Source organism: Takifugu flavidus, unplaced genomic scaffold (assembly GCF_003711565.1).
Source record: "Takifugu flavidus isolate HTHZ2018 unplaced genomic scaffold, ASM371156v2 ctg384, whole genome shotgun sequence".
Taxonomy (NCBI): domain Eukaryota; kingdom Metazoa; phylum Chordata; class Actinopteri; order Tetraodontiformes; family Tetraodontidae; genus Takifugu; species Takifugu flavidus.
The window spans coordinates 12,467-28,745 of record NW_026622005.1 but is presented as its reverse complement, the minus strand read 5'-3'; the positions used below and the strand labels follow the sequence as shown (position 1 = coordinate 28,745).

Here is a 16,279-nt window from a genome sequence, read left to right as displayed (position 1 = left end):
TCAGACCTGAATTCACGATATTCCAAGGAATTTTTTTAATGTGGTGCATCACAGCAGTGTTGAGAACAGCCTCACTTCACCATCTTAGCAGCTGGTATATAGGTAGAAAAATGAAGACTGACCTGAGCCTCTCCAGTTTACAGTTTGGACTCTCCAGTCCAGAACAGAGCCGCTTCACTCCTGAATCCTGCAACGTGTTGTGGCTCAGGTCCAGAACCCTCAGATGGGAGAGGTTGGACTTCAGAGCTGAGGCCACAGAATCACAGCTGGTCTCTGATAACCTGCAGCGACTTAGTCTAAAATAACAATTATTTTGAGAGAAGACAAATAAAAATCAACATGTACCAGAGCAAAACACAGCTTACAAGCAACAAACCTCTGGTCCTGCACCGGCTTATCTGCCGTATGTTCCTATTTTGGGTTCTTTCAGGGCGGTTGGACAAGATCTACAGCGTATGTAAAGTGTGTGTGGGTCAAAATACCTTCCAGGTTTGTGAGACCACATTTCTCAATAGCACTCAACTCTTGTCAGGAGTTGGGACAAAGCGACCCACTCCTGACAGCTTGTGGGCGATGCTGCAGCGACCCTGCAATCCCTACACTCTCTGGTGAAACCAAATCAAAGGTTTTAGACACTGCTGGATGCTGGAAGGGTGGCTATAGTCTGGACGCATCGTTCCCCTGACTGCACATTTCTCCAACAATGATTGGCAGCTGGTGTCACTTGTTCTCCAGATGAGAGAAGGAAAGAGAGCCCCCCCACAGTGTGTTTGATTGCCCCACTGCAAGCTCAATGCTGCCAGAAAACATTGCAGGAGCATCAATTCCCCTCAGGGCATCAACAAGGAGCTCAGGAAAAGGTGCAGCTGCCACCTACTAGAGACAAGCACACTGAGCTGAGATTCAAAGCCCTCTCCTCCCAAGAGAAGAGCTTGTTTGTTGGAGGCTCTTCTGGGCGATACCTGGTGCCACAGCTCCAGCTCAGCCCGTCTCTGGAGCTGAGGTGGAGCTTAGCAAGTTTCATGGTTCTCCACCACTTCCTCTCGCTGAGGACCTTCTCAGCTGGTGGTTTCTGCTCCACCTTCCAAGTTGAGCAGGTGATACTTCTGCATTCCTGCCACCAGTGTCTCTGCAGAAAGAGTCTTCTCTACTGTTTTATATTAGATTGTAGAAAATTAGGATTTTTGGCTGATCTCTTAGATGTTGTTGACTAAGAGCAGGTTTTTCTTTAATAACATAGAAAGATTCGATGAGAAGAGCAAATGTATTATTTTATGAGCTACTTCCACTACTATTATATACACATACTTCCATATTGTCTTAGATTGCAAGCTGCATTTATTGCATCGTTCATAGAAAGTCATATTTGTGAGGAGAAAAACTCCAATAAGGTCATTTTCTTTAATGACCATTACAACAGAAGGAGGTGATGAACAAACAGATTTATCTAAAAATGTGTGAAAACTTATGGATGGAAACCTTTTTAAAATGGTTGCATTGTGTAGAATCGGTGTAGAATCAACTTGTTGACTTCTGATTTGGACTCCAATGGAAGTGAGGTGCAACAATTGTGGATGCTGAAAGCTTCAGATCTTCATGAAGGTTTCTGTGGTTGGACTGACCTGCTGCCCCTTTAAGAGGGAGGCAGGTTTGGGCTTCTGGCTGGAATGAAGCCACCTAAGATGAGAATGACTGCAGGCTTTCGGTACCAAGGTTTAACAGGGTGCTCACTTCACACTTGGGCTTTTCTCTTTTTGGGATGGCTTTTCTCAGGAGAGAAGGGGCATGGCACACTGCAGCAGCTTTCTTTTTGGGGTTTCTAGTTTTCCTTCTGATCTTTAAAAGACAGGAAGAACCATTTTTGATTGGTCTGAATGTTTGGGCGGTTTTGTGGCCAGCCTAAAATAAAACAAGACAAATCTACAACTGATACTTCCTTTCTAGTCATTGATGACCATCCTCACATGGGACAGATTTCCACAACCAATTTAATACTGCAAATCTGTCCTGTGTGGTCTTTTTTCTGAGAACTGTAACACTACGTTTATAACAAAGATCAAACATGTAAACATTTATTGTCTAACTAGTTACACCTGGGAAAGTACTGGATCATCTCTGACTGACCTGAGCGTCTCCAGCTCACAGAGAGGATCCTGGAGAGCACCACAGAGCAGCTTCACTCCTGGATCCTTCAGCTGGTTCCCACTCAGGTCCAGTTCTCTGAGATGGGAGGGATTGGACCTCAGCGCCGAGGCCAGAGAGCCACAGCTGATCTCTGATAAGCTGCAGTCACTCAATCTGAAAAATGCAGGATGAGGTTATACGGTGCAGGTCTGCATGTTATCTGCGTCAGTACTAAACCTACGTTAGTTCTTAGTTGGGTCAGACCTGAATTCACGATATTACAAGGAATTTTTTTAATGTGGTGCATCACAGCAGTGTTGAGAACAGCCTCACTTCACCATCTTAGCAGCTGGTATATAGGTAGAAAAATGAAGACTGACCTGAGCCTCTCCAGTTTACAGTTTGGACTCTCCAGTCCAGAACAGAGCCACTTCACTCCTGAATCCTGCAACGTGTGTAGCCCAGGTCCAGAACCCTCAGATGGGAGAGGTTGGACTTCAGAGCTGAGGCCACAGAATCACAGCTGGTCTCTGATAAACTGCAGCCCCATAGGCTAAAATAACAATTATTTTGAGAGAAGACAAAAAAAATCAAACACGTAAACATTATTGTCTAACTAGTTACACCTGGGAAGTACTGGATCATCTCTGACTGACCTGAGAGTCTCCAGCTCACAGAGAGGATCCTGGAGAGCACCACAGAGCAGCTTCACTCCTGGATCCTTCAGCTCGGTCTCACTCAGCTCCAGAACCCTCAGATGGGAGGGATTGGACCTCAGCGCCGAGGCCAGAGAGCACAGCTGATCTCTGAAAACTGCAGCCCCACAGCCTGGAAAAGGAATAAATGGGGCAAATAAAAACACATTTCTAAATCTGAAAATGAAGAGAAAAGCAGAAAATGTAAAGAAATTTAGAAAAGACCAACAGAGGCCTCCTGACCTGAGCGTCTCCAGTCTGCAGTTTGGATGCATCATTGCAGAAGACAGTAACTTTACTCCAGCATCTGCCAGGTTTTTGTTCCAGCTTAAGCTCAGCTCCCGTAGATGAGAAGGGTCTGACGTCATTGCTGAGGCCACAACTTCCCAATGACTCGTTGAAAGAACATCACCAGACAGTCTGTTGTGTATGAAACAAAAAAAGTGAGTCAAACTTTGGGATTTCTCATCAACTTATCTGAGAATCTACCTCAACACAAATGTAGCTCATTTCCTGGAAAAGCTAAATTCAACACCGTAGAGCAACAGTTTGAACGACCATCAGATCTGAAATGCAACTGAATTATTCTCAACATTTGTCTTATTTTAGAACAGCTCATAATTACTCAATATTTAAAATGATTGTAGCAAATGGTTTAAAGAAACGTGCATCTTTTTATCTGTCTATCGGCTCTTTGGATATTTTGCATTTCATCCAATTTGTACGATGGTGCGTCAAGTCTTAATTCAGCGATCCGATTGATGACATCAGAGTCTCTGGTTGCATCGATTGCCCTCAGCTTCTGTTATATCTGCCTGTTTCCCTTCAAATCATTTTCACTGCACCTTTTGTTGCTAGTGATGAAGTTGCCACCTAACGGGTGTGGAAAGGCTCAAACAACTTTGTGGGTCACATAAAGGCTCCAAACGGAACCGCCACAAAGACCTAAAACACCCATTTAAACCAACGAGGCCGGCTGTTTTTACGTTGAACAAATGAAGCAAAATAGTCACGTGTCATTAGTTAAAATGTGTTTTTCTGTCGTTAGAATACGATGTATACAAACAAACAAAAGTTATTTAATGACATGACAGTAATTTCATGATAGTCAGTTAACTTGTGGCTCCTATTATTCCTGCCTTATGTTGGTTTGTCTGGATTGACCTTTGAACTTATATCCAGCCAGTGTTGAACATTTCTGGATGAATTGTTGTTGTTTTTAATTTATAGACGGTGCAATGGAGATAAAGAATTGAAGGAATGACCACTGGAGGGGGTATTGCTACCTGACATGATCCACTCGCTTGATTTAAACGCCGATGTCCGGCCCCAGAAATCTTTACTTACTGGAACTTCCTGCAGTTCCTCACAGCTGGAATCAGGCGACGTCGTCCCTCCTCTGAGGTGTTGTACTGCCACAGGTTCAGCTCATCCAGAACCTCCTCTGACATCTGCAGCAGGTAGGCCAGAGCTGAACAGTGGATCTCTGACAGTCTCCTCTTTGATTTCTTCCCTGACTTCAGGAACTCTTGGATCTCCTGATGGACTGACTGATCCTTCATCTCCATCAGACAGTGGAAGATGTTGATGCTTCTGTCTGGGGAGAATTCATCACTGTTCTCCTCCTTCAGGTTGTTGAGGACCTTCTGGATGGTTTCTGGGTGGCTGTTCCTCTGATCCAACAGTCCACCCAAGATCCTCTGATTGGACTCCAGAGAGAGACCATGAAGGAAGCGAACAAACAAGTCCAGGTGGCCATTTTCACTTTTGAGAGATTTCATGAGTGCTCTCCTGAGGAAGTCATCAAGAGATGTGACTGATCGTTCTTTGTGTACAACCCAACAAACCCGGAAAAGCGGATTGGTTCAGAATATTTTAGGAACTGACTTATAACCGCTGTGTCTTTCCTGGTGAAATGGTGGAACATGTAGACGGCAGCCAGAAACTCCTGAACGCTCAGATGAACAAAGCAGTAGACTGATTTCTGGAAGATCACACTCTCTCTCTTGAAGATCTCTGTACAAACTCCTGAGTACACCGACACCTCGGAGACGTCCAGTCCACATCGCTCCAGGTCTTCTGAGTAGAACATGATGTTTCCTTTCTCCAGATGTTCAAACGCCAGCCGACCCAACTTCAGAAGGAGTTCTTTATCAGCCTCAGTCAGTTCCTCTGGTCTCTGCTTTCCTCCATACTTCTGCTTCTTCCTCTTTATGAACCCTCAGGAAGTGTGAGTAGAGGTCAGTCAGGGTTTTGGGGAGCTCTCCTCTCTGGTCTCTGGTCATCATGTCCTCCAGAACTATAGCAGTGATCCAGCAGAAAACTGGGATCAGACACATGATGTGGAGGCTCCTGGAGGCCTTGATGTGTGAGATGATTCTCTTGGACAGATCTTCATCACTGAACCTCCTCCTGAAGTACTCCTCCTTCTGGGAGTCAGTGAAGCCTCGTACTTCTGTGATCCTGTCAACACACGAGGGAGGAATCTGATAGGCTGCTGCAGGTCTGGAGGTGATCCAGATGAGAGCTGAGGGAAGCAGGTTCCCCTGGATGAGGTTCACCAGGAGCACGCCAACTGACGATACTTGTGTGACATCAGAGATGAGCTGATGCTTGTTGAAACCCAGTGAAAATCTGCTTTCATCCAGGCCATCAAAGATGAACAGAAGTTTCCAGACAGTCAGATCTTCTGCTCTGATCTTCTGTAATGTTGGATGGAAAACATGAAGCAGTGAGAGAAGACTGTGCTGCTCATCTCTGATCAAGTTCAGCTCCCTCCATGAGAGCGGAAGCACCAGACTGATGTCTTGGTTCTCCAAACCTTCTGCCCAGTCCAGACTGAACTTCTGCACTGAGAAGGTTTTTCCAACGCCGGCGACACCGTTGGTCAGAACCACTCTGATGTGTCTCTGTTGCTCAGATAAGACTTTGAAGATGTCCTGGCACTTGATTGGAGTGTCCTGGATGTTCTTCTTGGAGGTTCTCTCAAGCTGTCTCACCTCATGTTGTGTGTCCACCTCCTCACTTTGTCCCTCAGTGATGTAGAGCTCAGTGTAGATCTTGTTCAGCAGGGTTCCACTTCCTGCTTCATGAGTTCCTTCAGTCACATGTTCACATCTTCTCTTCAGACTCATCTTATGACCTTCTATCACCTCCTGCAGTTCACCACCCTCTGAAACAAACAATCTTTTAAATCCTTTTACAATTGTCATCTACAGCAGTAACACAGATGTCCTCAACTGGAAAATATTCTGTCATGTTTGAATGATAGAAGCAACAGTCGGGTAATGACCCATCTCACTGTCAGTTTAAATGTTATGTCTTCTTATGTACACCTATTCTTTTATTTCATTGGGTTTCAATGTAATTTAGTCTATAACAACCATTTCCATGTCTTCCAAGAGTTTGCTTGGACTAAACAGCTGGTAAAAGCTGGATGATATTTAGAAAAACACATCAAACCTTCTCCAAACACATCATACTCAGCAGACCCATTGTCCTGTAAAGGTCACCTGCCTTCAGCTCTTTAACACTTTCCAGAACTAAATGACTAAATGTTGCTAAATACTGTCTAAGCATTTAGGAAGGTCTGAAGAGGGTCCAGGGGTTCCAGTGGAACCAAACAAGTGCTCTCTGGATCTTCTCTTGCACATTGTAAATACACAAGTTGTTCCTTTATTCCGACCCAAAAGTATCTTATAAATACAAATGTACGAGCTTACGTGAGACGCTGTTGTTCAGGTCGGCGGTCTGCAGTTCAGTTCTCCGTTTCTTTTCACCCTCGGGACAGGAGGAATCTCCAATGGAAGCAGACCGTTTCTGATAGCTGTCAAAAATGGGAATAGTGGTTATACATGTCTACTGGGCGTTAGCAACGCCTAAGAAAGGCTGCGTTCACTTCTACTTTCAGTTTGCTCTGACAGTTGAAGATTGAATGAACACTGAGCAAAAAATATAAAGTTATTTACGTTCTAACAAGCTCGTTTAGTTGGAGAAAAGTGTATTTGATCTAAGTGTTTAGTGGCTTTTCCTCATTGTGAATTTATGTTAAAAATAAAAGTGCCAAATCAGGAATATAAACTCATAGAATAGAACAAAAGTTCTCCATTTATGCTCCAAATACAGTCGTCTGGTCTCTGAAACTGATCATTAAATAGCACAGAGGTCACGCGTATTCAAAAGCTTATTTCAACCATTTAGAAATGACTGATATTGTTGTCTATGGGTTTATTAGAACCAGGAGCCTTATAAATAGACTTTTTAATGAATTTTCATGACATGTGGTGGAACAGTGTGGCAGAACAAGCTGCACAGACCTGCCATGTCTTACCCATCCGTATCTAAATGGAGAGCTGGAGCACTCTGCAATGATGGATATTGTTGGGAAACTTTAAAATATATGCCTAGGAATTTTAGTGAGATGATGTTAACCCATGTAGGAGAAATGACCAGTTAAAAACACAAGCAATTTTCAGTTTTAAAAGATTTACCACACTAAAATTAACATGGGAGTTAATGGGAGCGAACGCCTGACATGTTGGTGCACCGTTTCATTTTAAGGACCTGATGAATTCATTTTTCACGATAGTAGAGGCTAATACCACAAAATGATGTTTTGTATGGTTGTGAAATGTTCTAAGGCAGAGTTATGTGGTTCAGAAAACCTTACTTTAAAGGTGAGCCTTGAGGTCTGATACCAAAGTTAAAGGGTGCCACACAACACATCATCACGCTTTAGTTTTCTTACATTTCCTCTGAACTTCTGAAGTTTATTAGTCATCTTTGGACGGTCACTCTTCAGGGACACCCAGCTGGGCACTGTGGACTCTGCTCTGTCCTCGTCCATCCTGAGGAAACATCAGAAATAGTGATGAGACTGTGATGAAGGTAAATAATCTGTAGAGGTTGGTAGTTAAATAATCCCAATTCACTGCATTTTTATCAAACAGGAACATTTCTAATCCATTCTGGATAACAACTGAATCAATAAATCAATGATGTCTCTGTATCATTTTCATGTTTTCAGAGTTTAAGCTGCTTTTTTTAACTGTTCCCTGCAGTGAGAAAAGAACTGGCACCTTTTCCAGCCCCTCATCCTGCAGCACTGAATGTGCTCTAAAGTTCTTTCCAGAGCAAACGTCTCTGCACTTGCAGCAACATGTTGTAGTCATGGATCCGTGAGGAGAACCGGATACAGGAAACGCCCCCACTTTGATCCCAAAACCCAACTGGTGGCCAACGGTGGTCCGGCAACGACGGGGACGCTGGTCCATCGGGCCGACAACACTGGTTTTCCACAGGCCAACATGGTGAAAGGACTGTGCACCGTTTCATTTTAAAGAGCTGATGAATTTCATTTTTCACGATAGTGGAGGCTAATACCCACAAAATGATGTTTTTATGGTTGTGAAATGTTCTAAGGCAGAGTTGTGTGGTTCAGAAAACCTTACTTTAAAGGTGAGCCTTGAGGTCCAATACCGAAGTTTAAAGGTTGGTCTTTGGACCAGTCGCTCTTCATGGACACACAGCTGGGCACTGTGGACTCTGCTCTCTCTTTTTCCATCACACATTCGCTCATTTTTAAATGTGAGTCTAAACGGTTAAGCAGGAACAGTCTGCTGACACAGAAAAGAAGATTAAAGAACATGATTCTCAGCATGAAGACAAGCAGAGGTCTGTCCAATGACGTATTGTCGGCTCATTCACATCAAAATCTATTATATGATGTCACCCTGTACATCATACAGGCCACATATATATTGGGAAAAAGTTTTGGGACATCTTAAAAGTTTACACCATGTTAAATATAAAATAGTTGTGGAAAAAATGTTTCTCCTGGGTGTTTCAGAAGGTGCGGTGGCATTAGACGGACGCACACAAATACAAATGAAATCATTTTTTATCTGGTTATGGTTTACAAGAAAACCTAAATTCTTTCAAGATGTCAGTTCTCAACATTAAATTCAACAAATAAGATGAGAATGCATTCAAAACTAAACAGAAATACGTCATCACATCATCAAAGTGGGTCAAATGCAGCATCATCTTCTGTCATCTCAGACAGGATTCCAAGAAGAGGATCTTCATTTTCAACAACGCACCTTGACATCTCATCATGGCTCGTCTGTCAGATTACAAGCAGCTTTTTTGATCAGGCGCATCATGTTTCTCACCAACACATGATGGTGCTGGAAAAAACATTTGTAGCCTGACCTAGAGGTCAAAACTCTGCATGGCGTGCACAGCTACTAGTTGCAGCTGGTGGTTGTGGCGGAGGAGATCCCAAACATATCTAGCAAGCTTGTTTTGGAGCAGAGCTTGTCCACCACCTCTGACCCCACTCATCACAGAAGTCCCACCATATCCATGGCCAGGTGTGTTGGCAGCATTGGAGCCAGCCTCAGGAAAAAGGTGTGTCAATATCTCAGAAGTGATGATCAAGTTGACACACCCAACAGAAGTCAAGCAACCCAACATGCTGAATAGAATAGATGACACACAGCAAAGGGCAAAAAACACCCAATTCTGCTCAGACTAATCTGATCTGACCACATGTACAGGACCAAAAATATCAAAACACCATGGGTTTAGGTTTCCTTTCGTTTTCTTGACTGCTTCATTCAAAACAGAACACATTTCATAAATCCATAATAACAAATTCATATTCCACAAAGACCCAGTTGTTAAAACAATAAAATGGAATGCCTTGATCTCTCCCTCTTTCCATACTCTCCTTTTTAAAATAAAGGATTGATTGTCCCCTGGTGGAGGGACAAAGAGAGGAGGCTAAAACTGTCGCGTTTGTGTCCCTCTTTCCGTGGATTTTTCCACTAACTGCAAATAATATTGTGACTTATTGTGAGTATTAAAATGTGCTTCCTCAACCTCTAAAATGTTGGCTCAGGGTTAGCGGAAAACGCAGTTAGAGGAAACACGCTACAAAGTTTGATCATCCGTCACAACATTCCCGTCGACCAGCCGCAATGTGCGTCCGAAACACGCGCACGCTCATTGCGAACACGCAGCTTATTAAGCCGCATCTCGCAGCGGAACATTGATTCGAGACGACAGCAGTGAAAGAACCAAATGCTACCTGAATATTAGAGGTTTTCCATCAGGGCTCGGTCACTCCAGATGGAGCCCGAAGTTGAGAACTTTCACTTTCGCTTCTTCTTCCTCTACACGTCACGTGTTTGTGGTTGGATCGCGTCATATCCAGCACAGGCGCCTCTCTTCAGAACAATTTGGTCCACGTTTTAACTGAAATACTGGGAAACAACTGGAGTTCGTCTGACAGATGTTCGTTTTTGGGTGCGGAATCAAACTGGGTCAACTTTTTGATCTATAGGATCCCCTCTGGTTCAAAGTGTCCCTATAGGATATTGACAGTACTGACCTTTTGGGGGCTGCACACCCTCTTAATGGTGACGGCACCAACGGAGCTGATCCAGTTGTCATCAGCTGGCCAGTCTGACTCCAGCTCATTAGGGGAAATTTGCTGATCTGGAGGAGAAGCTTTCAAAACTTGACGGGCTGGGGGGAAATGACTGTAATTTTGGAATCAGCGTGCCAATTTTATTTTTAATCAGAATAATTTAGAATAATTTCAACAGGATATTTTCAAATTGTTCCCCAGTGGAGCTGCCAACTGAATATGGTGACCTGCTCCTACACACAGAAATCCGATGGCTCAGCAGGGGACGGATTTTGCTTCCTTTTTTGTCCCTTTTGAGTGAAATAAAAGAGTTCATGCAGTCCAGAGGGGAAGACGCCGCGCTGCTGGAGGACACTGACTGGACACTGGACCTTGCATTTTTAACGGACATTACTGGGAAACGGAACAGTTTGAACTGGGAGCTGCAAGGCAAAGGTGAGACTGTTGCTGATAGGATCAGTGCATGTAAATGCATCTAAAGCCAAGATGAACATTTTCTCTGTGCATTTACAGACAAAAGGTGCTGCACTTCCCCTCTGTGCAGATGGTGCTGAGAGACAACGCTTCTGCATGTGAGGCTTTGGACTAAAGCGCAGAAAAGTGCTCTCAGCTCATAAAAAGACTTGGGCAAGAGTTTGAGAACAGGTTTTGGGACCTGGATCAGCTTGAGCCATGTGTGTCCTTCATTTCTAACCCTTTCATGAACGTGGACATATCATGCATTGCTCAGCAGTTCAGTGCAACCTTCAGCCTGGATGCTGCACAGATGCTAATTGAAATTGGGACATTGTGAAATGAGCTGCAGCTCAAAGCCTCTCAGGCTGCACCAAACTTTTGGTGCCTTGTTGACACAGAAAAGTACAGTGGTGTATGTACAGCAGCTATGAAGGTTGCAAGCCTTTTTGGTTCGACCTCTCTTTGTGAATCAGCCTTTTCTGACAGGAACTTCATCAAGAACCAACACAGAAGACGCCTCCCTGATGCACATCTGCCAGACTCACTCAGAGCTGCACTGTCAAGTTCCCCACCAGAGGACAACACACTGGTAACCGCAGCAACGCCAGGCTTCCCCCCAACGGACAAAGAAACGGACACCAGATTTGGTGTCTCCTTCAGAATTTGTTCAATGTGTTTGTAAAATGGAACAATTGTTTATGTTAAAATGTTCATGTGAAAAATCTGAAGTTCAAAACGTAATCAGATTTATTTTAAAATCTGAAAGTTATTTTTGTATTTTACATGATTTATTATTTGTACAAACGTGGTGCAAAGTAATTCATGATTTGTTAAAAAATGTCAGTGGCTGGAAAAATGGGACATTGTGATTTCCTAGGACTGTTGGAGAAGTGATCATTTTAAAATGGTTTGAACATTTATTTCAATTTGAAAAACACTTGCACTAAGACAAAATCTAGAAATAAAGTGTTGCATATTGATATTTATCTGTTCCTGATCTTGTTAAATCATTGTTGATATTGATTGTGAGGAATCATTAACATGATCAGTGTCTTTGCAGAGATGAATATCATTAACTATTAATAATGACATTTAGTTCAAGGTAAATTGAGCAAATTGGCTATTTCAGAAGTGTGTATCAAACTGGTAGCCCTTCACATGATTCAGCACCCAGGAAGTAGCTCTCCGTCTCAGAAAGGTTGGTGACCCCTGTGCTACAGAGTCAAGTTTAGAGGAGAAATATGCTATTGGCTTCATTTTAGCTCCACTGTTGAGCTCAGACTGAGGTCATCAAATGTCCTGTGCCATCAACCATCTGAACCAAAGGTTTGCTGTAATCTGGCAAAGCTAAAGCTGTGCTCCACACCAAGGCTTGCTTCATGTCACAGAAGGCCGTTTCTGCATTTTCAGTCCAATTTAGTGGAGAAGTCATTTTTAAGTTATCATACATCAGTCTTTGCAACGGTGCTGTATTTCAGCATAATTTGGCACCCAGTTGCAACAATAATTAGTCCTAAAAAGGACATCATTGCTTTGTAGTCTGGTTTCGGAGCTTGCAGAATAGCTGTTTTATGGCCCTCTATGATAGTGGGATGGACACCGTCTCTCCTAATCAGACCAGGTTTTCCCCAAAAAGTGCTCCAATTGTCTACAAAGGCCACCTGGTTTTCGGGGCACCACCGTGACAGCCAGCGACGGAGCGACGACATGCGGCTAAACATCTCATCGCTGGCCAGATTGGGGAGGGGACCAGAGAATGCTCCGGAGTCCCACATCGTTTTAGCGTAGTTGCACACCGACTCCAAGTTACCGTATTTTCCGGACTATAAGCCGCTACTTTTTTCCTAAACTTCAAACACTGTGGCTTATTCTATGGTGCGGCTTATTTATGGATTTTTCTTCCACCGCTAGGGGCGCTCTAATCGGAACTAGAATCAAAACTAAGAAAAATCAATGCAAAGAAGAAAACGCTACTTTTTCTTTAGCAGATAGAACACGGACGACAAATTACCAATTGTTAATTGTTTTCAAATCCTCGCCCCTTCATCATGGAACCCACACGAAGAAGTTCGTATGATGCAGGTTTTAAGTTGAAGGCCATTGATCTAGCTAGCCAGGAAGGAAACCGCGCTGCTGCACGCAAGCTTAGCGTTAATGAATGTATGGTGAGACGTTGGATTGGAGGCAGCAGCGGGAGGAGCTAATGCAATGCCCAAAGTCGAAAAAAGCTTTCAGGGGACATAAAAGCAGGTGGGCTGAACTTGAAAATGTCCTGGAGGAGGACTGGGTGAACACACAGCGAGCAGGTGGCCGAGGTGTTTCCACTCTACAGCTCCGACTTAAAGCCAAAACAATCGCCCGCGAAATGAATATTGAAGATTTCAAAGCGGGGCCGTCATGGTGTTTCAGATTTATGAAACGTAAAAACCTGTCCATCAGGACACGGACCACTCTCTGTCAGGAACTCCCCCCTGACTATCAGGAAAAAATTAAAAACTTCCACAAATTCGTTGAAACAAAGATCCAAGAACACTCCATCGGACCAGACGACATAATAAATATGGACGAAGCACCTTTGACGTCTGCTCTGCCTCTGACCAGGACTGTTAACAAGACAGGCGCATCATCCGTGTTGTTGAAAACAACAGGCCACGAGAGAACGCACTTCACCTGCGTTCGGGCATGCACGGCATCCGGACAACAACTTCCACCACTGGGGATTTTTAGTGGCATAGTGGTCAAAGTTAACACCAAAGGGGGGATGATGGAAGGCCTGATGAAGGAATGGTTAACGGAGTGCTACAGCAAGCGCGCAGGAGGAGTTTTCACCAGCAAAAAGCACTGCTTGTTTTGGATAGCATGAGGGCCCACATCACAGATTCTGTGGAAGCAGCGATCACGAAAACAAACTCTATTCCAGCTGTGATTCCTGGAGGTGCAACAAAGTATTTGCAGCCACTTGACATCTGTGTGAATCGGGCATTTAAAGCTGCACTCCGGGTTGAGTGGGAGACTTGGATGACCAGTGGTGAGAAATCATTCCCAAAAACCGGCCGCATGCGAAAAGCATCCTTTTCTGATGTCTGTCAGTGGATCCCAACAGCGTAGAGTGCTGTGAAAGAATCCACGATCACCAACGGGTTCCGAAAGGCTGGACTGCTACGCAAAGAGAGCGGCGCACCTTCAGAGCCGACTTCAGCGGAGGATGATACGGAGAGCGAGACTGATGGAGACAGATGTGACGAAGCGCTTCTGGGGTCGTTCAACTCCGACACTGAAGAAGACGACTTCATGGGTTTCAGCCAAGAGATGATGAAAGTGACTTGTGATTTCAAACACAGGAGAAATGAAGAGAAATACTGGTTATTTTCTCTTGGTTCTGTTCCGTTTTAATCAACAAAGTTGCTGCCGTGTTAAAAGGCACTGTTAGGAAAGAATCTGTTCGGTACTTACATGTACATTTACAGTTCAAAATCGTTCTGTACATGCAGTAAATATCTAATTTTTCAACATAAATATCTGCGGCTCATAACCCGGTGCGGCTTGTATATCTTTTTTAATTTATTTTTTTTAAATTGAGCAGATGCGGCTTATATACAGGTGCGGCTTATAGTCCGGAAAATACGGTAATTTTGGTGACCTCCGACTGACGAAGCCGGGTGTCGTTGGCTCCGACGTGAATAATAACTTTACCAAATTTACGTTTACTTCTCGCCAGGAGCTTTAGATTGGCTTCTACGTCGGCCGCTCTGGCCCCCGGAATGCACTTGACTATGGTCGCTGGAGTCGGCGTGCGATGCCGGAGGGGGGGGGGGGCGCGTGTGACCCTAGGGAACATGTTTTTTTTGCCGTACTAGAATAAAGTGTAATTGCACGTCCACTACAGTAGGTGGCAGTGGCGCTCTCATTGTCAGAGTGTGCGCAGGCAGTATTAGCTCTATGGTGGAGAGGTTTTTGCACCGAGCAGCCGGGATCGTCTTCAAAACAGCCCGACAACAAGCAGACTTTTCCGCTCTTAAGGAGCCGAGGGAAGTTTTTAACGAAAAGAGCCCGAGGCCCCTCCCGTCCCGGGAGAGACGATCCATTCCTCCGCCAGCGCCGGCTTAAAACAAAACGAAAGTTTTCTTTTTGGGTTTCAGCTTCTGAAGGCTGCACCTGGAAGCGTGGGGAATGTTTCAGGAAGACTGGAAAGACTCACCGAGAGGCTGTCCCGCGATGATCCGGGCGTTGTCCCCGGCCACGGCCGCCCGGGCGTTCCTCTCGTTCAGGTACTGTACGAAGGCGTAGCCCTTGTGCACAGAGCAGCCCACTATCTTGCCATACTTGGCGAAGATGACCTCTATGTCCGACTTCTTGACGATGGCTGTGTTGAGGTTGCCGATAAAGACTCTGGAGTTGAGGGAGCGCGGGTCGTTCTTGTTGGTCACGTTGCTGGTCTGAGTTTTACCAGTCATCCTCCTCAGGTTGCCCTCCTGGGACACAGACAGAGGCGGAGGACAGGACTTTAGGGGACGTGGAGCGGACCAACGTCTACAGCGGTTTGATAAATAATCACATAGAAAAACACAAACGGTGAGTGAAACACTGCGGCTAAATCATCCCACAATGGACTGTTAGCTTAACGGCTAGCCCTTTTGTCTAGAGACACCCAAAAATGACTGTTTTCCTACTCCAGCTGTTGCTGTATTGTGCTTCTTTGTAACCAAAATGCTGCCAAAATGTTACTTTGATCGTTAGCGGGCTTTAAACTGCTAGTTAGCCAGACAATTCAGCTCCACTCTCCCTTTGTTGTGGATCAGTATCCACAAATGAGTGCTGAAAGATGTTAAAATTTACTGCTTTTCTGCTAAAGTGAAGTTGCCTTCGTGTTTATCCCAGTATGTAACGGTTTGACAGCATAAACAAACCATAAGGTGGTGCTAGCTTGTGAGCATTGTCACGTTTTAGCTTATTTCCGTTTTACTTTTTGGATCCGTAAGTACCCAAAGAGACCAAGCAAACAGGAAATTAGTAAACCATACAGGTCAGTGAAGGTAGCATGTGTGCTAAAGGAAGTGTGCACAGGAACAATGTAGCATGTCAGCCAGCATGGGCCAAAGCTTAGTGGGAATAAAACTATGAGCAGCTAACCTGAAATATCGACAGCATGGCTAATTGGTTGCCGTGGCAACGTTGCCCCTTGAAATACATTTTTCACAGAAGTCAGCGATCAACTGAATTTATTTCTAAAGCGCCCTGGAAAAAAAGCTACTGGAGATTTTAGGCATTAGAGCAGCAAAATAATAAGAATTCCAGGTCCTGAAATTCCACTGGAGGGATTAAAAAACAAACAAGAAGAATTGTTAACCACAGCGGAGCCTGTGCAAAAGTCCCGGACCCTGTAAATGAGCTCAAATCGATGCAGCTAACAATTGCTGTGGTAAATATTGGATTAGCCGCAGGCTAGCTTGTTATTTTTCCCGGTATATTTGCATGGGGCCGAGACATTTCTGCCCGTGAAGCACAAAGGCGCCGTCTGCTGAAGGCATTTCTCGAATCTTGCTTTATTCGAGGTCATCGGTCAGTCTCG

The 16,279-nt window shown here is 44.4% G+C and overlaps 2 protein-coding genes across 2 annotated transcripts; both read right to left on the bottom strand.

Annotated features, from left to right (window-relative positions):
* Positions 1 to 3,067: 3,067 nt before the first annotated feature.
* LOC130520443 (NLR family CARD domain-containing protein 3-like) lies at positions 3,068 to 8,378 on the bottom strand. Its single transcript, XM_057024158.1, has 4 exons — positions 8,270 to 8,378; positions 6,542 to 6,645; positions 4,167 to 5,991; positions 3,068 to 3,239 (listed from the first exon to the last, which is right to left on the bottom strand). The coding sequence occupies exons 1-3, from the start codon at positions 8,335 to 8,337 to the stop codon at positions 4,979 to 4,981; spliced, it is 1,185 nt and encodes a 394-aa protein (XP_056880138.1). The 5' UTR covers positions 8,338 to 8,378; the 3' UTR covers positions 3,068 to 3,239; positions 4,167 to 4,978.
* Positions 8,379 to 14,832: 6,454 nt separating this feature from the next.
* On the bottom strand, positions 14,833 to 15,978 carry LOC130520444 (RNA-binding Raly-like protein). Its single transcript, XM_057024159.1, has one exon. The coding sequence runs from the start codon at positions 15,162 to 15,164 to the stop codon at positions 14,886 to 14,888; it is 279 nt and encodes a 92-aa protein (XP_056880139.1). The 5' UTR covers positions 15,165 to 15,978; the 3' UTR covers positions 14,833 to 14,885.
* Between the last annotated feature and the right edge of the window lie 301 nt (positions 15,979 to 16,279).